The sequence below is a fragment of the Bubalus bubalis genome, chromosome 3 (genome assembly GCF_019923935.1).
Source record: "Bubalus bubalis isolate 160015118507 breed Murrah chromosome 3, NDDB_SH_1, whole genome shotgun sequence".
Classification (NCBI taxonomy): domain Eukaryota; kingdom Metazoa; phylum Chordata; class Mammalia; order Artiodactyla; family Bovidae; genus Bubalus; species Bubalus bubalis.
The window spans coordinates 31979488-32001371 of NC_059159.1; the positions used below are offsets into that span (position 1 = coordinate 31979488).

At 44.9% G+C, this 21884-nt stretch overlaps 1 protein-coding gene across 7 annotated transcripts in view; it reads right to left on the reverse strand.

Moving 5' to 3' along the window:
• Positions 1-21273, reverse strand: part of MYOCD (myocardin) — a 90373-nt gene extending 69100 nt beyond the window's left edge. For 3 of the 7 annotated variants that reach the window (XM_044939245.2, XM_006054524.4, XM_025280529.3), the window contains exon 1: positions 20044-20472. In XM_044939245.2, the coding sequence (XP_044795180.2) occupies positions 20044-20098 (55 nt within the window). In that variant the 5' untranslated portion in view covers positions 20099-20472. Of the gene's footprint in view, positions 1-20043; positions 20473-20924 lie in introns of those variants that run through there. The other 4 variants (XM_044939247.2, XM_044939246.2, XM_006054523.4 and 1 more) reach the window with 2 other exon arrangements.
• Positions 21274-21884: the final 611 nt, after the last annotated feature.

Here is a 21884-nt window from a genome sequence, read left to right on the forward strand (position 1 = left end):
GCCCTCTGTCTAAATACAATTTCTTTTAATCATTTGAATATTGGATAATGGAGGTCAAAGTCCAGAATCCCAGAGAAAACCAAAGTGAACTGCATTCAAAAATTAACCTGCATCTATACAGAATTCCTACTTTGCACACAGGCAAAATACTTATGAGTTGCAGTTAGAAGATCACCAGAACTCTGTCTGCTGAAATATATCAGTGGATGTCCTCTGCAAGTCAGACGAGAGTTCAGGGGACCAGGCCCTGCTCTTCCCATGAAATAGCTGTGTGACCTTGGTCAAAGATACGTCACCTCTCCACAACTCAGCTCTCTCCTACTAAAACAAGAAAGATGAGCTGGTGATCCCGGAGGTCCCTTGGAGTGTTAATATTTCATGACCCTTGGCTTCATCTTTGACCAGGGTCTTTCTTTGTATGTCTCCAAATTCAAGCTGCTGAGATGTTTCTTAATCTCAAGAGTTTTCCCCATGAGATGATGCGACATGTCTTGGAATAGTTCTAAGCATTACGTTCAAACTGCAGGAAAAAGGCTGCAAGATAGAAAGCCGTCCCTCACCGATGGTTCTAAGAAGTCAGATGTGAAATGCTGGGTCTTGAAATGAGCCTCCAGAAGGAAACGTGACCCCAAATACTATCACTTTTACAAAGACTCCAGAAATCTTTAGGGACCCCAGGCCAATTTGATGATCACGCAATTTTGCATGAATCTACCAACTCAGTCTCTCAAAAAGGATTCAGTCGTTCCTTGCTATAGGCTGAGGCATCTCCAGACACTGACCATGATATACAGTAATTTAAGGTGTGAATAATCTAGTGAGGAAGAAAAGACACCCGCACATGAGTCAGAGAAATAAAGTGTTAGGCAACACATGATTAAAGCATCCATATTCATAGGAGGCTACCAAGGATAAAAGAACAGAACCTTTACTTTTTCAAGGGAGAATCTTATTAGAAAGAGGGCTGATAAAGGGAATTGCTGATCAAGGGAAGAAGCACTCATTAAAAACTAGAATATGGAATCAACATGGCACCTCCTGTCCAGTGCCAGCTTTGTGAGCGTATCACCTGCCACCAGCACCCTACCAAGGGCCCCGTGCTTAGTCTAACGCTGTGTTGTCAGCACCTGAAACTGTAACCATTTACAGGGCCTCACATTATAATCCTGCATCGGGCCCCAACCACTATGGAGTGTGCCCCAGAATATCACCTTGTTCCAGGAGAGGGATCCTACTGTAGGGTGGGAAGAGATGGGACTGGAAAAGGAAGTGGGGTTCATGGACAGAGGGCCTTGAATTCTAGGCTGTACTGCTCAGACATTATCCTGTAGAAAGGTAGGAGGTTATTTTTTCAAATTTTTAACTTTTTTAAGAGTTTAAATTTTAAACTTTTTTGTATTAGGGCACAGCCGATCAACAATGGTGTGGTAGTTCCAGGTGAACAGCTAAGGGTCTCAGCCATGTCTGTACACGTATCCATTCTTCCCCAAACCCTCCTCCCATCCAGGCTAACATAACACTAAGTAAAGTCCCATGTGCTATACAGTAGCACTTTGTTGATTTTTCATTTTAAATGGAGCAGTGTATACATGACCTTTCCAAACCCCCTAGCTATTCCTTCCCCTCCCCACCTAGGCAACCGTAAGTCTGTGAGTCTCTTTCTGTTTTGTAAGTTAAGTTCATTTGTATCATTTCTTTTTAGATTCTACCTATGAGGGATGTCATATCATACTTCTAGAAGGTATTTTTTTGAGCAGCAGAGTTATATGGTAACATTGAGATTTTAGGACAAATAATCTTGTGATAACATGAATGGGGGAGACAGGGCTGGTGTGAAGACCCTTATCAGGATCCATTAGCAAAGTAAGAAAGTTCACTTGGACGTGGTGAGAGCAGAGAGAAGAGGTGAAATTTGAGAAACAAATGGAAAAGAGGAATCACTGTGTCTTGATAATAAATCAAAGACGGAGAGACAGAGACAGTTGAATCAAATTTACATGACAATTTCTTTCCCCAGTCTTTTGCAAAAAAAAGATAAAAATAAAATGACCCACACTAAAGCACGGTGACTGTAATTATTGGTGGCAAAATTGGTAAGTCTGTCAGGGGCCTCTGAGGCAAGGCTTTCATTGGCAGTAAGGTGAGAGGGTTAACATTGTTCAATCTTTCATTTTATCCACTCAGTATTTACTGATCTCTTCCTAAACATCTAAATACCACTTTAGATATTAAAGATCTGGCTGCAAATAAAGCAGTCACAGGCTCTGCCTATGAAAATTTTACAGCCTAGGAGGGAAAAGATGTTAAGCAATTACAATTGTGGGTATATGGCGAACGGGAAGCAGCACATCATTTTGAATCAGAGAGACTTTTCTGGTCTTTTCTCCCAGGAAATTTAAACAAATAAATAAATGGAGTTGTTAAGCCCATGACACTTAATTTGCTACCTTTCCATTTCACTAAACTACAGCCTACTTTGTGTGTGTGTGTGTGTGTGTCTCTGTGTGTGTGTGTCTGTGTGTGTGTCTGTGTCTGTGTGTGTGGGTGTGTGTGTGTCTGCATGTGAGCAAGGGTAATTTCCGTTTCCAAAAGACTTGGCTTCCCTGATGAGAAGGGGAGATTTTGACAGAGTAAAAGATAAAAGAGAAAATGAGAAGCAAGTGATACTTGCCTTCTGTTCCCTTCTGAATGGTTTTTCACTGAATTACCAGGCAATGCTCTTTTGACCTACTACAGAGGTGGGTTTTGTGTAGCCAAGATGTTCCCACTGGATGGCCTCTCACCCAGCCAGGCTGGGATTTTCCCTAGAAATTTTGGAAATAGGACTGGGAGACAGATGTCTATTTTGGAGCTGTGAGGAGTGGCCATTTTCAACCACATGAACTGGACAGATGGTGAACCTGGCTGACAGGGATGCAAAGAGCCAGTGAGAGTGTGGCTGGAGGGTGTTCCAGTCCCCAATTCCAGCCCATCCTCCTCTATGGATCAATCACGTTCCTGTTGCTGAGTTCCATGAGACATCCCCGTATGCTTATAAGCTTTTCTGTTTAAGCTCGTTCAAGAATTCTATTTAATTCTCTACTGTTTGCAAACCAAGATGCTCCCTACTGATTAGCATTGAACAGGGACAGCCGGTGGTGGTGGAAAGTTACCAGGACAAGCAAGCAAAGCTCTGAGACCTATTTTTAAATCCTGGTTCACTAATCAAAATCCCTAAGGTATGGACCCAGGGTTTGTAAAGGTGGCCAAAACATATACTGCAAAGTGTGACATTGGCAGAGCCTGGAAGCTGGGATAGGCATGTTGCAGGAAACGTCTCTGAGTGGTTGTTAACGCTGCATCTTCCCTCTGTGGGGCCAGGTAAGCACCACAAGCCCTAGACAGAGCAGAGCATCAGCCAGCTGAAGGTTCTCCCCTCAGAAGGGGCAGTCATATCTGTCCATAACGTAGGCCTTGAACTTCTTTTGTTGACCTCCATCCTGGGTTTTGGGCTTCCTGGGTGGCTCAGCAGTAAAGAATTCACCCACAATGCATGGGACATGAGTTCGATCCCTGGGTCAGGAAGATCTGCTGGAGGGGAAATGGCTTCCCACTCCAGTATTCTTGCCTGGGAAATCCCATGGACAGAGGAGCCTGGGGGGCTACAGTCCATGGGGTTGAAACGAGTCAGACATGACTCAGCAAGTAAAAAACAACCCCACCCTGGGTTTAGCTGAATCGACCTTCAGGTACAACCCCTGACTTTGACATCACTGTCTTCAAGGACACAGGCCAGTGGAGGGTTTTGTGAAAGGTAACAAGCAAGGGACTTCTCTGGTGGTCCAGTGGCTAAGATTCCAGGCTCCCAATGCAGGGAGCCCAGGTTTGATCCCTGGGCAGGGAACTAGATACCACATGCCTCAATTAAGAATTAGCATACTGCAACTAAAGATTCCCACATACTACAACTAAGACCTGGCTCAGTCAAATAAATAAATATTTAATTTAAAAAATAAGATGTTTAAAAAAAGGAAAGAAAGTAACAAGCAGGACCACCCCTGGAAGTTTCAGTGATGTTCAGGGCTGGAAGCTGATACTGTTGGACACAGACTGTTGAAATAACTGCTCTCTTCTTGTCCAACGGGTGGCCTGCCACAGAATCCTTTCCTCTACCTGCCACTCCATGGCAAATAGATGGGAAAACAATGGAAACAGTGACAAAAAAATTTTTTTTGAGCTGAAAAACCACTGCAGATGGTGACTGCAGCCATAAAATTAAGAGACGCTTGCTCCTTGGAAGAAAAGTTATGACCAACCTAGACAGCATATTAAAAAGCAGAGACATTATTTTGCCAACAAAGGTCTGTCTAGTCAAGGCTATGGTTTTACAGTAATCATGTATGGATGTGACAGTTGGACTGTAAAGAAAGCTGAGCACCGAAGACTTGATGCTTTTGAACTGTCATGTTGGAGAAGACTCTTGAGAGTCCCTTGGACTGCAAGGAGATCCAACCAGTCCATCCTAAAGGTAATCAGTCCTGAATATTTATTGGAAGGACTAATGCTGAAGTTGAAGCTCTAATACTTTGGCCACCTGATGCGAAGAGCTGACTCATTGGAAAAGACCCTGATGCTAGGAAAGATTGAAGGCAGGAGGACAGGGGGACAACAGAGGACGAGATGGTTGGATGACATCACTGACTCGACCAACATGAGTTTGAGTAAGCTCTGGCAGTTGGTGATGGACAGGAAAGCCTGGCGTGCTGCAGTTCATGGGGCTGCAAAGAGTTGGACACCAGTGAGCGACTGAACTGACTGACCTGGTATTTTCCAACTCTGGGACAAACCGCCCTCCCAGGAGCAGCCTGCATCACTCGTGGGTCTGATGTTGTCTCAGTTTGGGTACACAGGCATCAGCCCACCTGGTACAGAGGACACAAGCCGATGAGAGCTGAGAGAAGGTGGCTTTTTAGGCCAGGTTGTCTAGACTGCTCTTGCCCCAATCCTGGCTGTGTTTTTCAAAGAAGGCTGAAAGCCATGGATTATTTTCGTGTGTCCTGTTGACATCTGAGCATACCCTGCTCCTCACCTTCAGAGTCCAGGTACCAACAATAACTGTTCCCTTGGCCACTGTTACCCTGTGCACTGACATGCAGCCAAGGGGTCACAGTGACCAAGAAGGACAGAAGTGGACCGTCCACCCACCCATGTCTGGGGACACCCAGAAAGAGGAGGAGAAAATGACCATTGGGTGACGGAAGTAACCCTTTGTGGTCAGACGGAGAAGGGGAGCCTGGGGGCTGCTGGACTGGCCTGAGTGGTCCTCATGGATGAGCATGGGAAAGAGGCTGGGGCCAGGCACCACAGTTCTTTCTTCACTTCACAAGACGTCCTGACTCTACTTCCTTCGAGACACACGAAGGAGACACACGAATTCAGGTCAGCTTCCAGCGCTGGACACATGTCGGGCAGAAAACCATGGGCATGTTCACATGCCAAGAGCCCCAGCTCGGGCTGACCATGCGGTTGTTTCAATGATTAAGCCTCACGCACAGAGTCGAGTTGTTTGAGAACGACGTCTGCTCACACAAACACTGCAAAGCGACCCTTTCCCTAAGCACCATGCTCTCAGTTTGTCAAAACATTTGAAGAAGACTAATTCAGGCCTCAAAAGGAATTCTCTCTCATGCAGCCAGCTGCCAGGTCTGTGAGCCGAAGGCTTTATGTTACAATATTTCAAGACACTAGAGACAGGAGGAACGCGGGCCTCGAGTGGACGTCCCGTGGGGCTGACGACGTCAACAAGGGGACAGAAGGCGCTCTTCACCTGCTCTCTGGCAGAGGGGATGGGATGAGGAAGCCAGCTCTGGCCAGTCTAGATGCCTGTGAAGAGCAGTACAGGGCAGGAGTCACAGACGTGGGCTCTGAAGCCAGGGGTGGGTGCATTCAAGTCCCAGCTTTTCCATTTACTACTCGTGGAGTTTTATGAGATGTCCTTTGGGGCTGGGTGCTCCAATTTCTCCATCCGTGAATGTGGGGGAACAGACAGGGGGCCAACATACCACCCCCTAGGACTGTTGTGAGGAGTCAGTTAGTATAACATATATGCTATATGATGTGCTAATAGCCGTACCCAGTAAGCAGTGAGCACGCGATCATTCTTGAGGTGCTCTAATGGACTGTGGTGCGTGTCCCCAAAGTCCTCCCTGTGTGGGGAGGACCAGCCAGCCTCGGGCCACACTGTCATCAGAACTGCCCACTGAGCCCTGCCCGCTCAGCCGTGGGGAAATTTTTTCCTCCATCGCAAACAGGTCCCTGGAGCGCAGAACAGCAACTCAGCAACTGACATAAACAATTTCAAACAATCATTTCAGAAGACAAATGGCTCCATTTGGGCATCAAGATTCCTCCCAGAGGCTTTCCCTGCCTGTTTATGTGTTCCGTGGCCTCCAGCCACAAGTGAATTAGGCGGACCGCGCGCTCACACCCGGGGAGGCGGGAGGGGCCTGTGCGGACCAGCACCTGCTGTTTGACCTGCTTTCCTTGAAAGCTGATGCTGGGGGTGGGGGGATTCTGGAGGAAAGAAACTCCCATTTCCGCCTGCCAGTGCCCACCTGTCATGGGACACATTGTGAGATACAGGGAAAATAGAAAGTGTAGGTATATTACAATTTTTTTACACGTTAGAAAATAATCTTGGCCCTGCTTTTTTTTTTTAACAAGGTTTTGAAACAATCAAAAATAATATTTCAGGACTTCCCTGGTGGCTGCTACTGCTAAGTCGCTTCAGTTGTGTCCGACTCTGTGTGACCCCAGAGATGGCAGCCCACCAGGCTCCCCCATCCCTGGGATTCTCCAGGCAAGAACACTGGAGTGGGTTGCCATTTCCTTCCTTGGTGGCACAAGTGGTTAAAGAAGATGCCTGCCAATGCAGGAGATGTAAGAGAGGCAGGTTCGATCCCTGGATTGGGAAGATACCCTGGGGGAGGAAATGGCAACCCACTCCAGTATTCTAGCTGGAACATTTCCTGTCTCTGGGACGTTCCATGGTGCTGGGTTCTAGTCTATGTGCTAAGACCAGAAATTTCTGCAGAGGGTGGTGCTTTACCGAAGCCAAAGGCTCCTTTGGCTTCCTATTCAGGAACTCCTGAACTCCTATTCAGTTCTCTCAGTAGAACTTGCTGAATTCCACCTCTCCTAATTCAGTCCTTTCTGTCTTGAAGCCAGAGGAGATGGCTGCTTCGTGCTAAAACAGCTCTAAGCAGAAGGACCATTTATTTTGTTGAGAGTGACTGGCTTTGAAAAAGCCAGGCGTCCACCCATCTCTGCACCATCCCCGTGGTTTCCCCGTGGCTGTGTGGTCCTCAGAGGATCACGTGGCCAACTTGGTTCTGGGAGCCCAGAGCCCAGGCTCTGCTTCTAAATCTACTAAGTGACCTTGGGCAAATTTCTTAACATCCCTGACCCTCAGGTCTCCTCATCCGCACGACCAATTTTGCAATCTCACAGAGTTGTTAGGAAAATATAGGCGCAACGACTTGAGAGTTTAATTCACCATAAAAATAAAAGATGTTATAATTTAGCAGACTGCTGTCTGAACCCCAGGCACTGCTCCCTGTAGTCAGAGCTCTCCACCTTGGTTTCAGCTTTAGATGGAATGACATTTTCAGTTGTCAAGGTGGAGGATCTGGGATATCAGGGGAGCTGGAAGAACAGTCATGAGCCATGCTCATCCTTAGAGCTGACTGGTAACCTTGCAAGATCCGGCTCTCACTGGAAAGACCTGAGCTGAACAACCACCACCTCTGTCTGGAGAATGAAAATGATAACAATATCTTCCTCAAAAAGTTTTTTTTGAAAGAGAGGGAAAGTGATAGTATGTATATAAAACATTTATAGAATATATTGTAAATGCTGCAGTGATAATGATTATCTGTATTACTTGCAAACACCACCTGGGGTTGAAAAGAAATGAGGGACTTCCTTGGTCGTCCAGTGGTTAAGACTTCATTTTCCAATGCAGAGGGTGCAGGTTAGATTCCCAGCTGGGGTGCATGACTCAGGGCCAAAAAACCAAAACATAAGACAGAAACAATATTGTAACAAATTCAGTAAAGATATTAAAATGGTCCAAGGACTTTCTTGTTGATCCAGTGGCTAAAAGTCCACACTCCCAATATGGGGGCCTGGGTTCGATCCCTGGTCAGGGAACTAGATCCCACATGCTGTAACTAAGATGCGGCACAGACAAATAAATAAACAAATAAAAATAAATATTTTAAAAATGGTCCACATTAAAAGATATCTTAAAAAAGAAAGCAATGAGGAGAGTTAGCAGCAAATCTTATGACATAATCATCAGAGGCTAGTGGTTGGTAATTTACAAACAATATGATATTTTATAATAATATTAAAGGTATTTAAAAATACTGTACAACAGCCTATAGTATATGGATGTAGGTAAGGAGAAGGCAATGGCAACCCACTCCAGTACTCTTGCCTGGAAAATCCCATGGACGGAGGAGCCTGGAAGGCTGCAGTCCATGGGGTCACTAAGAGTCGGCACGACTGAGCAGCTTCACTTTCACTTTTCACTTTCATGCATTGGAGAAGGCAATGGCAACCCACTCCAGTGTTCTTGCCTGGAGAATCCCAGGGATGGGGGAGCCTGGTGGGCTGCCGTCTATGGGGTCGCACAGAGTCGGACATGACTGAAGCGACTTAGCAGCAGCAGCAGCAGCAGCAGCAGCAAGGATAAAATCATGAATACTAATCTGTGAATAAAAGTGCTAGCTTTGTTGAAGTCTATAGACACATGAAGGCAAAAGGAGAAGGGGGCAGCAGAAGAAGGGATGGTTGAATGGCATCACTGATTCAATGGACATGAGTTTGACAAACTCTGGGAGAGAGTGAAGGGTAGGGGAGCCTGGAGTGCTGCAGTCCGTGGGGTCACATTCATGGACACAACTTAGCAACTGAACAACAGCAAGCACATCCCTGTACTAGATCAAGTACTTTTTATTTGCCTTTTCACTACAGCCACACAAAATTTCCACGGAGCAGGCAGTTTTTGGTCCCATGTTCTCAGATGGATAAGAGGAGAACTTGAAGAACATGCTCAAGTTCACACGATCAGGAATGGAGGAGCCACAATCTGAACCCAGGTCAGCGAGACAGCAGGGTCTGTATCACAACATACATATTGGAATTTTCCGACATAAATTAACCAGAGGGATTGTCAGTGCTCAGTCTCAGCTGGGGACCAGGTTTTCTCTGTTGTAGTTTGAATGTGAACATGCTCTTGGATTAGTGGGAATTTATAACAACTTCAACCTCCCAGGTATTCAGCCAACTTGGCTCAGCAGCTCTTCCCATCAGGAATCTTTATCTCCTGTGACTCCATGGCTTAAACATAAACATGCAAGCAAAGCCCACTGCTAATTTATGAATTACCCAAGTTATTCTTGATGACTTCAAAAGATGCAGGAGACACTGAATAGATCTTTGAAATAAGGAATATAGGAATATAAGAAAGAATATAAGAAAAATTAAAAATTACTTATTGTCTAGATACCCGGAGATCATCACTGAGAATGGGTCTTTTTAGACTTTGTTCTATGCTTGAACACTTCTGGTAGTTTCTGGTATGTTTTGATCCCTAATTTGCTGAGTTTAAAATATTTCAACTTTCAAAGTAGTTTCTGTTTAAAGGGAACCCTCATGCACTATTGGTGGGAATATAAATTGATGCCTCCACTGTGGAAAATAGTATGGAAGTTCTTCAAAACACTAGAAATACAACAACCAAATGATTCAGCAATTCCACTCCTGGGTATACATTAAAGAAAAAAAAAAACAAAATGTTAATTTGAAAAGATACACACACCCCAACATTCACAATATTATTATCTATAAATGCCAAGATACAGAAATAACCAGAGTGTCCATCAACACCTGGATAAAGATAAATAGATGAAGAAGACATGGTATTTACACACAGTGGAATATTACTTAACCATAAAGAAGAATGAAAATTTGTCACTTGCAGCAACATGGATGGACTTGGGCATTATGTTAAGTGAAATAAGACATATAAAAAAAGATAAATATTGTATGATACCAGTGATATGTGAGATTTTAAAAATACAACAAGCTAGAATACATAAATTATAACAATGAAAGAAGCAGACTCACATAAATAGAGAACAAATTGGTGGTTTCCAGTGGAGAAGCGGGAGAGGACCAGTATAGGTGTAGGGGATTAAGAGGTACAAACTGCTGGGTATAAAATAGGCTCAAGGATGTGTTATACAACATGAGGAATATAGTCAACATTTTGTGATAACTATAAATGGAAAGTAACTTAAACATTGTATAAAAATTTTAAAAATACAAAAAATAAAAGAATGCTTTTTAATTGCCATTTGATCAAGAAATGAGATAATATATAACATTTACTGACATTTCTCTGTGTGTTTGGGGAGGGCACTAAATTTAAAACTGTCTTCTAGGGAGGTGGGAAGAAGGTTGAAGAGAGAGGGGACATAATATACCTGTGGCTGATTCATGTTGATGTTTGGCAGAAACCAACATGATTCTATAAATTCAATTAAAAATAAATAAATTTTTTTGCAAAAAAAAATAAAAATAAAAATAAATAAATTTAAAGAAAATAGTCTTCTAACATTTTATGTCTCATCAGTTACTCTCTGTAAAACTGAGTATCAAAAAGTTCCATGTGGAACTTTACCTCGGATAAGAAGCCAGACCAACCAGTCGTGAGGACAACAAAATTGAACGACTTCCTGAAAGGAGAGTTCCTGGAAATAGGAAAGTGAAAAGCTGCTTATGGGGTATTTTCCAGTCATTATCTGTGGAATAGGGACATTCCTGGGGGCTACTGGACTATATTTAATGAGAAAGACCTGATGCCTTTGTACCATTTAAGAGTCTAAGGGGAAAGAGACGCAGATTGAGGGCTGGATAATGTACTTGAGAGGCAGTTCAGATGGAGATGTTAGGCAAGACATACTGCGAATTTGAGAGGCTGTAATCACTGACCATTGCTACACATACCCAGTGATGACTGAGGTTCTAGATGGGGGACCCAATAAATACGTTTTACAATGTTACAGTGGCTTAATCCACTGCTTCTACTGCTCGAATCCTATTGCTTTCTCTAATGATCTAAGGTATCTGAATACAGCAAACATCAACTGGAGTGGCTGAAATGTAAGAGAAGTATTCTAGTAGTATCTATAGGGGAATAGAAGAATTGATCTTCCTTCAACCAACAGGAGAAAAGAAAGAAATGATTCTTTCTTCAGTGGTTCCAGGGAGCACTTTGCTATACTCTGTAAAAATTAAAGTCGGGAATCAGCTTTATTTATTCTAAATTTCTGGGAATAAATGATACATCTTATTGTAACAAAATTTGGAGATCCTTGTTTTTTACCTAAAAATATTAATTCAGAGAATTCTCTGGTGGTCCAGCAGTCAGGATTCTGCACTCTCACTGAAGGAGGTGTGGGCTCAATTCCTGGTCAAGGAACGAAGATCCCACAAGCCATGCAGTATGACAGAAAAAAAAATTTTTTTTAAGCAGTTCAAATCTAGTTAAGTAAAGCTTGACTTACCAGCTATTCTGGATGATGTCAGGATGGAAATGGCTGCAAATCACTGATTTAAACAAATGATCTCTGCTCAATAAAGCTGAAAATCTGAGTACTTAAATCATAAGACTGCAAAAATTTGTTATTTGGCTAATGGTTGTGCTGATGTCTTAAAAATCATATTTAGGACTTCTCTGGTGGTTCAGTGGTAAGAATCCACCTGCTAATGCTGGGGACATGGGTTCAATCCCTGGTCCAGGAAGATTCCACATGCCATGGCGTAGCTAAGACCATGCACCGCAACTACTGAGCCTCGCTCTAGAGCCTGTGCTCCACAACAAGAGAAGCCCCCACAAAGAGAAGCCCATCCCCACAACTTGAGAGTAGCCTCCATTCGCTGCAACGAGAGAAAGCCTGTGCATAGCAACAAAGACCCAGTGCAGCCCAAAATTAACTAATTAAAAAAAATCTTATGTATGTCTATCGAACTCACCATTCCATGCCTCTCTCTTGTGCAATTCACAAGCCACCAGATCAAGTAATCCCTTCTCACATGGGGAATGCAGAGAAAGCCTCAGTAATTCTACGAAGGTCTTTCCCTCACAAATGGTAGGAACCATTTTGCCAGCATGGAAACAGGTACCCAGTGAGCTGAGCTGACTTTCCCAAGATTGTGAGTCAGAGAGTGGGTGTGTGGGCTCCTGCATAGGTCTAAGTTCTACCCACTGGAGAGTGGGCATGAGACTTCAAAGGCTGGTACCTGGGAAACACACTTGCTGACTTCACCTTTCTGATCTAGGCAGAGATGCAAGACAGCTAGTCACTATCCGATAGAGGACCAGTGAGCTCGTGCTACATGAGAATGAAGCAGATGAAAGACCACGTTATGCTCCAACACCTCCTATTCAGGTTCGGCTTTTCTGAGGTACATGAAACCCTATCCCTCCAGTTGAGCACTTGGACATCTGCCATGCAATTCTATTAATTGTCCAGTTCAACTCAATTAGATCAGAAGCCATTAAATTTGGTTCAGTCCAATTTGACAAAATCTTACTGTGTCTATCGTGCAGTGTAGCAGATTAAAGAGGAAGGCCACTCTTTATGGTCTTAAAAAACTCACATTTTCATTTTTCCAAAGATCCCAGGTACATTAAATTGGATTCATTATTATCCTTAGTACAGGTCACATTGTCATCACTGACCCATGAATGTTGTTGTTCAGCCACAAAGTTGTGTTTGATTCTTTTCGACTCCATGGACTGCAGCATGCCAGGCTCCTCTGTCCTTCACTGTCTCCTGGAGTTTGCTCGGATTTATGTCCACTGAGTCAGTGATGCTATCTTACCATCTCATCCTCTGCAGTCCTCTTCTCCTTTGCCTCCAGTCCTTCCCAGCATCAGGGTCTTTTCCAGTGAGTTGGCTCTTCGCATCAGGTGGCCAAAGTATGGAGCTTCAGCTTTAGCATCAGTCCTTCCAATGAATATTCAAGGTTGAGGTCCTTTACTATTGACTGGTTTGATCTCCTTGCAGTCCAAGGGACTCTCAAGAGTCTTTTCCAGCACCACAATTTGAAAGCATCAATTCTTCAGCACTCAGCCTTCTTTATGGACTAATTCTCACATCTGTACATGACTACTGGAAAAACCATAGCTTTGACTATATGGACATGTGTTGGCAAAGTGATGTCTCTGCTTTTTAATATGCTGTCTAGGTTTATCATAGCTTTTCTTTCAAGAAGCAAGCATCTTTCAATTTAATTCATTTCCTTAATAATCAGCGTGCATGTCACCACCAATCAAGCTAAAACCAGCATCACGATAACCTTTCTCTTCCCTTGGACCACATGCGTATCTACTCTCCCCGTGTCTCCCACTCCAGAGGCAACTACTTTTCAGAATTCTGTATTTATATCCACTCATTCTTTTTTTTGTTGTTCTAGTTTTAAGCCCCTACCCTTGACACCAATATGCCTAAAAATATATAAAAACATACCCTGTTTACTTTTATTGTTTCTGAATAGTCTTTGGTAGGAAAATAAAATGTACTCATTCAAGGCATTTTTAACAGTGCCTAATCTATGCCCATCACCATTTTCGGTGCCAGGGAAGAAAGCAGTGAAAATGAAGGAACAAACAAAAATTCCTGCCCTCGTGGACAAATAAACAAATAACCAAGTAAAAAGTTTAGTGTCTGCTGTAGCGGTTAGAGCTATGGATAATAAAAAGGATGGTTAGGTGTGGAGGGGAATTTGGGAGTGTTGCCATGGTAATGAAGATGCTAGGGAAGCCAACCGCCCCTGAGTATATGAGGTGAAAGTAATGGTCTCAGGCAGGTGGCCTGACTGAATATTCCTCTAGCTTTTTAAAAAAATTTATTTATTTACTTATTTTTGGCTGTGTTGCACCAGCTTCACTCTGGTTGTGGTGCCCTGCAGCATGTGGGATCTTAGTTCCCTGACTTGGGATTGAACCTACGTCCCCCTGCACTGGAAGGCGAATTCTTAAACACTGGACTATCAGGGAAGTCCTCCCCCTCTAGTTTTATAAAAGATTTTAAATTCCTATTTAGGACTTGAAATACACTTGTCTTCTAGGATCCAGTTAATTGTGTTGTCACATGGGCTTTTAGACAGCACAGCTTAAAGGAATCACACACAGAGAATTAGAGGGTTGGCTCTAACATCCCATGTGAGGACATGGGCTAGGTCTTTTTTGCTCCCCAAACAGACCCCCAGCTTCTAACACAGCCTCCAGTATAAGGGCAACAGGAAAGAGGTATTCATGCATGTCTGTTGAATGAATGCATAAATATGTAACTCTCATATAGCATTTTTCAGCACTTTCCAGGTGGCCTGTAGCTCCTAGGGGACAGGGATTATATATAAGCCTCTGATGGATAGTCCTAGGATGGGGCACTGGTGACAATAAATAACCGAGGTTTGAGGAGTGAGGTGGGGGAAGGAAAAGCATCAGAGTTTACACCTGGCTGGTGCGGAGGGCCTGTCAGCGACCTATGTGTAGAGATTAACCCCGTTAGAGAAATCACGCTCGGAAACTGTGAGGCTCTCTGTCCAGAAAAAATTTTCCATGATGTGTCTGTCCAGCTAAACTTGCCCTCCGAGGTGCTGTGTGAATAAAGGTGAAACATGCCTGGGAATCACTGCCTTTTAGAAGCTCATAACTGACATTAGAAATAGTAAAGTCTTCAGAAATTCTGCAATTAAAAATCCAATTTAATTTTTCACTATACTCTGTTCCCTCTTTCCATTTTTTGGTTTTGATGTGAGCTATTTTTTTTTAGAAGCCTTTATTGAGTTTGTTACCATATTGCTTCTGTCTCATGTTTTTTTTTTTTTTCCCTGAGAGGCACGTGGGATCATAGTTCCCCAACCAGGGATCGAATCCGAACCCCCTGCATTAGAAGGTGAAGTCTTAATGCCTGGACCACCAAGGAAGTCCTTGCATCCCTCAAATTTCCTGCTGAACAACTTTAACATACTATGAAATGAGTCTTCTGGGGACTACCCTGTGGACAACAATGGGATTAAGGCTGGATAATCCATATGCAGGGAAAAGGGCTGAAGAACAGTCTGTAGGACACAGGCATGTGGAGGGGTTACAGTGAGGAATGGCATAGTGGCCGCTACTGTCATAAGGCAGAATAATGTTTCCTTCCCCAAAGATGTCCATATCCTAACCCCTGGGGCCTATGAGTATGTGACCTTAGCTGTTCTTATGGACTGAACTGTGCCCCCCATCCACCCACCACATACCAAATTCACATGCTGAAGCCCTAACCTCCGTATGTGATAGTATTTTTTTTTTTTTTTTTACAGACTTGGTTTATTTATTTTACTTATTTGGCTGGCTGGGTTTCAGTTGCAGCATGCAGGATCCAGTTTCCTGACCAGGGATCAAACCAGAATCCTCTGCATTGGGAGACTGGAGTCTTAACCCCTGGACCATCAGGGATGTCCTTGGAGATGAAGCCTTTGGGAATAATTAGGTTTAGACGAGGACTCGATAGTGGGGCCCTTGTGATGAGATCAGGGTCCTTGTGAGAAGAGATCAGAGCGCTTGCTGTCTATCCGCCTATCTTTCCCTCTGCCATGTGAGGACACAGTGAGAAAGCGACCGTCTGCAAGCCAGGGAGAGAACTCCGACCAGAAAATTACCATGATGGTGATGTTGGATTTCCAGCCCCCAGAGAAAATAAATGTCTGTTGTTTTGCTACCCAGGCTATGGTGTTTTGTTCTCGCAAAATACCAAATTATGAAAAGAACACTGAATATATGAAGCAATTGAAAAGACTGCCTTCAGAATAATCTTAGAATAATAATGGGCTAATCATAAAGTCAGGGCTTCCCTGGTGGCTCAGTGGTAAAGAACCCGCCTGCCAAAGCAGGAGACGTGGGTTCTATCCCTGAGTTGGGAAGATCCCCTGGAGAAGGAAATAGCAACCTACTCCAGTATTCTTGCCTGGGAAATCCCATAGACAGGGGAGCCTGGCGGGCTACGGCCCGTGGGGTCACAAAAGAGTCAGACACGATTTAGTGACTGAACGAAACCAGCAAATTATAAAGATGGCAGGTGTGAATTATTCATCAATCCACGCAAGAAAAACTTACTGAACATCTACCCTATGTCTGGTTCCCCAAGGATATGACAGTTAAAAAATGACATAGTGATGCTTTTATGAAGATTATAGTCACCAAAACTTTACAAAAGTACTCAGGCTATTCATTCGGGAAATTTTAAAAACTAACTGCAAAGATGAACCACTCAAATCCTCTATTTTGTAGATTAAAAAAAAAGAGAGAGATCTGAAGAGACCAATTAAATTTGGTGATATACATAGTTTTATAGCCCAGCTACCACAGAAAATGCAGAATGTCTAGTGTAGGTGAAAGTATGCTCCTAATATTGCAACAGGCTAAAAAATTAATCACTGCTTATCTCAAATTCAACTAGGCATCTTGCATTTTGATTTGCTAAATCTTGACAACCCTAAATTTCTGGGGGATAGAGTCAAGGTCATGGCAGAAACCAGAGTCCACCTTGGTATGAGCTGTTTGGGAAGAAGAGAAAAAGAGAACAAAGCAAAAGAAACACAATAGTTCTTTAAAAGGGAAACCCACGAATGGACCTCTCTCTCCTTTTAATCCTTTGTGCATGGTGTGTGTGTGTGTGTGTGTGTGTATGCATGTGTGCACACATATGGGTCCTTGTGTCTTACTGGCAGAGGATTATGGTAATGAGGAAAATTATCAACAGTGATACCGACTACAGATATCGACATAACTAGAAGATGGAATACAATAAAATGTGGTTAATTCAAAAACACTAAAATGACTGCACGTAAGTAAACTGCCTATGATGTATGCCCAACTGACACACAGCCCAATCACAGTTTTACTTATTCCAAATCTTCGCATTTTCACAGAACCATAAAATGTTTCTCAAGGGTGGGAGAAATCACCGAGCCTAGCCTAGACATTTACAGATGAAGCAACCAAGAGTCACAGGGAAGAAATGTCAAACCAAGGACCACCCTGTAAATGAATATGAATAATAGAACAGTATTTTTTTGTGTGGGCTTACTAAGTGCCAGGCATTTTTTTTTTAATGCTCTACTTGTATTACCACATTTGTCACAACAATCTTATGATTCTTCTCATTATTCAAATAAAACAAATTGAGACAGAGAAAATTATGTAATTTATCTAAGGTTTCAGGTTACACAACTGATAAGAACAGGTACCTGCTAAAAACCCAGGGAGTCTGGCATTCCAGTAGGATGAATTTAGATCACTAAACATGTTTGTCCATGTAAACTTTCATGCGTATTGCTCCGGTAGCAGACTTTGTAGTTCAATAACAAGGTCACTCAAATACAGTTTATAGAAAGTCAGTTGGAAACGGTTACCATAATGTTAGTTTCAGAGTGGAAACAGTTATCTGCTCCCTTATAAACCAGTCCTACCAGCTTACTATGATCAGAGAACAATTTTGTTTCCTGCTTTTTGAAACATTTTAAATGAAATACACCAGAATCTACTATCAAAGCAAACATTAGCAGTGAGATAGAGTTTTATGAGTTTACATTTTGAGCAGTTTGTGAAAGAAAAGGAGAAGGAAAAAAAAAAAGAAAACAAGAGAGAAAGAGAGAGAAATCAAAACAGAGAAGAGGCTTCTTGATCCATTGTTAGCCATAAAGTAAACCGAGGACTCTTGAAGAGGCCCTTGTGCTCTCAAGCTGCCAGCCAGACTTCTGTGTTCCTGCAGCTCAGCAGTAATGATCTCCAGGAAGAATAATCACATAAGAAAAATGATGTCTACTTAGTTTTACATTCAGTTTGTCTTCGTCTCTATCTTTCAAGACATCATCAACTCCTAACATCTCAGATGACCAAACCACTTTGTCCATTTTCAGACCCTCTGTTTCTGTTTATCGAAAGTAGAAGATTAAGCCTGCCTTTGTCTGCTTTGATAGCACGTTTTCCCAAAGCAACACTTTCTGTGACACAAAAGCATGTCCAAGTTAAAACAAACAAACAAACCAAGAACGACAAAAGTGAGGCTGCCATTGGAGTTCTCAGAAGCTCCAGGGTCCAGGTCTGCAAGATCTGCCTGGGAGACACAGGACTCTACCAACCCACTAAGGCAGGAATTGGGAGAACCGTCTGCCTCTCCTCTGCACTGCAGCTGAAGGAAGCATCGCTTGACAAGCCTGTTTCAAAATTCCACTATCAAGTACATCCCCAAATCCATCCAGAGACAAACCAGGCCCTCCCCCGGCCCTACAGGGAACTGGTGAGGGCGCGACGGAAATGTGTGGAGCTTCTCACAGAACAAACTCACATCCTCTGTTCTTCAGAAAGGTGGCAGTGTTGCCCTGCGGTCCCGACCAAATTGCGAAGTGGTGGCCGTGTCTCTGTGTCTCTAGTGGATTAACGGACCAAGCACCTCACCTCACCACGGAAAGGATGGATTACTTCGCTGCAGAACCTAGTGCCTCGCAGACTCGCCCCGGATCTTCAGGGCGCTGAGTCTTGTTTCAGGGCGCTTTGTCTTGAGCCCAAGTTCTCAAGTTTTTATCTCGCTTTGACAGTACAGAGCCACAGAAAATCTCCATGGGATCCCACAGACATCTAAAAGCCAGGCGCACCTAAGGAGGTCCCAGAGGGCCCTACTTTACAGCATCCACTCTTCTCCTTTTTTGTAACCTCCTTCCAAGTGACATGCTGAGTGGTCCCATGTAGAAAGGCTATGGAAAACTTAGCGAACTATGCCAGCATCCTTATAACACCTGTTATGGGAAATGTTCACATCACAGTTTAAAGTAACTCACAGCATCTTCTGGGCTTCCCAGGTGGCAGTAGTGGTAAAGAACCCGGGCCTCCCAATGCAGGAGGTGTGGGGGTCCATCCCTGGGTCAGGAAGATTCCCTGGGAGGAGGGCATGGCAACCCTCTCCAGTATTCTTGCCTGGAGAATCACATGGACAGAGGAGCCTGGCGCGATACAGTCCACAGGGTTGCAAACAGTCAGTCACGACTGCAGCGACTGAGCATGCAGACATGGCATCTTCTAGGTAGAAGCTGTACCATTTATTGAGCGGTTTGTCAGCACTTTTCTAAAACCAATATTCTACACAGAGCTGCTGAGAAAGAACTGAAGAACTGTCCCTGTCTCGGTGTACAGACCCGCACACCAATATCTTCCAGGGGCGAGTACACGCAGCGGCCTGTTTGTGGGGCGGTTAAAGGCCCCGTCTCCTCCCCCACTCACCTTCCCTTAGTGTCCGTGGAGAAGTTTCTCTATCGGGACAGAAATTTTGGGGGAAAGTCTCCATTTATAAATATCAGATGGTTTGGGAAAAAATATTTGTGGCACTAGACTTTTTTTTTTCCCTACAGTGATGTCATTTTGAATACTTGGTGCGCTCCAAATTTGCTATTTTTACTTTCCCCAAGTGACTTTTTTTGGGAAATACATTTGTTTGGATTAGCTACATTTGAAGTGGCTCCTGTATGTAATGTCCAGCGCCAGGTTCATCTTCTCACAGTTCTCAGCTCTCAAACCTGAAATCCCCATGAGCTCATTTTCAAGGTTATTCCTTTTTGGATGCACCCTCCCCCCCCCCCCCCCCCCCCAACTAATTTTTTTTTTTTTTCTAGACACAGATACAGAGACAAAAATAAAAGGATTGGCCTTCTCACAAACCAAACCACGCTCTGCGGCTCAAAGCATTGACAACAGAAGACATGAAAGCCACCCCCCTGCCCCACCACCCAGGCTCATAAAATATTTGACTTCCCAAATGTGCTTCTGGGGGACAGAGGTGCAGGAGCCAAGGCGGGCTCTGAAACGTGCACTGGAAAGCAGTGTGCAGCTGAGACGTAGAAGAGGAGGAAGAGCTGAAGAAGGAACGCTCAGTGTCTTCGCCCTACCTGATCTGAACTTGGTCCTAATCAGCAAAGAGTGCTCAGACCCCAGGAGTGTCATGTTGAGTTGATTCTCAGAGAGCCGCTGGTCCCTTAGCCAGACGCCCCCTGATGTCCACCAGGAACGGGCTCCCGGGAGCTCAGCTGACCGCAGTGAACAACCCAGAATTCATCCAACTCTCCTCGAGCTCCCCTGGGTAGGAGTACAGCGGCAGCCAGGGACCGAAACCCGTGTCCCCGGAAAGCGGCGGCCTCCCCCCTCGCCGCAGCGGGGCTACTGCGCTCTCGGCCGGCAGGACCCTGCGCCTCCTCGGGGTCTGGCCGGGCGCCGCGGGCATCCCAGGCGTGCGCGGCTGATGTCATAGGCTGCCCGCTCCTCGAGCATCCCCACCACGCCTTTATGAAGGTCCCCAGTTTGCTATCTGATCCTTTTTTACTACTGACAGGAGCTCAACCAATCAGGAGGAGCGAGCGGCGCCCGGGACTCTCAGCCGCCGGAATCCCGGGAGCCGGTCTGGACTCGGGCTGCGCGGGGGTGGGAGGCCGGGATGCGGGGGCGCGGGCGGGGGGCGGAGCCGGGGAGGAGGGGAGCGGAGGGGCGCGGCGCCCGGCGCGTAGGTGGGCGGGCCAGGTGGGAGGGTGGGGACCCCCGGAGAGGGGGCTTTCCTTGCCCGCATCCTGGGAGACGGCGGCGGGGCGGGGGTGGGGGGGGTGCTGTAGGCGGTGTGTGTGTCCCACCCCAGGGGGACACTTGCGCTCCCGCGCTCCCGGGACGCACGGAGCTCTGACAAATAACCTAGGATCCCAGCGTTCCCAGGGTCCTCACGTTCTCTCCCCGTCTGCAGAGGCAGAGACCAAACAAACATCCCGCAGTTCCCGTATCAAACCTGGACACACGTCCACGGAGAAAACGAAACGCCTTTCATTTTTCTAGGAGTCAGAATGACTGCAGATCCAGCCGGGGCTCAATGCTCTCCCTCCAGGGGGAGAGGCAAGAGTTGGAAGCCCTTTGAAGAGCTTCCTTCCCTTGGGCGGGGCTCAAGGAGGGAGAGTCTCAGGAGCAGAGGGATGTCGGACCTGGGTTTGGGTTCAGGTTGGAAAGACTGACTTTTCCCAGGAGGGAGTCCCTCCTTCCTGAGGGGCAAATCCATCTCGAATCCGACCCCGAGGGATTGCGCATCCAGAATGTGCCAGGTGTGCTAGGCGCCTCTGTAAATGAAACCTGCTCTCAAGACCTGAAGAAGTTTGCTTAATTGTTAGCAGCACAGAAAATAAAAACTAAACTATATACACATACAGCGTTGGGTTAAATTTATCTGCAACGTTCTATGCATGTGGGCCTCGAAGTAAGCATCTGTTACTTATATACATGCCTGCTTATTGTCTTAGAGCGCAAAACCCTTTCAAGATAAGTGGGTGACAGATGAAGACCTGATGCGACCATACCTCCTGGGACAACCTGTAATGTTCTGAGTTTGGGCCTTGCCCATATGCTCGGGTCCTTGGGATCCAACCAGCAGTTTGCATAACTGAGATCTTCTGGAATAAACCATCTGACTCCTGACACATCAGAGAGGCAGAGCAGTCGGGTCCTTGTTCCTCTTGGAAATAGGGTCCTGTCCCTGGAGGCCTGTTTTCCAAGGATGAGCTCACGAGCAGCTCAGGTTCTGTGCCACATGCCCCTGCAGAAGACCTCAGTCTCCTAGTCTTGCTAGAATAAATTACCCCTTGAGTAATTTAATGTAACACAGATTTATTATCTTGCAGTTCTGGTGGTGACAAGTCCACAGTGGGTGTCACCCGGCTGACCTTCCAGTCTTATCAGGACCACCTTCCCTTGTGGAAGA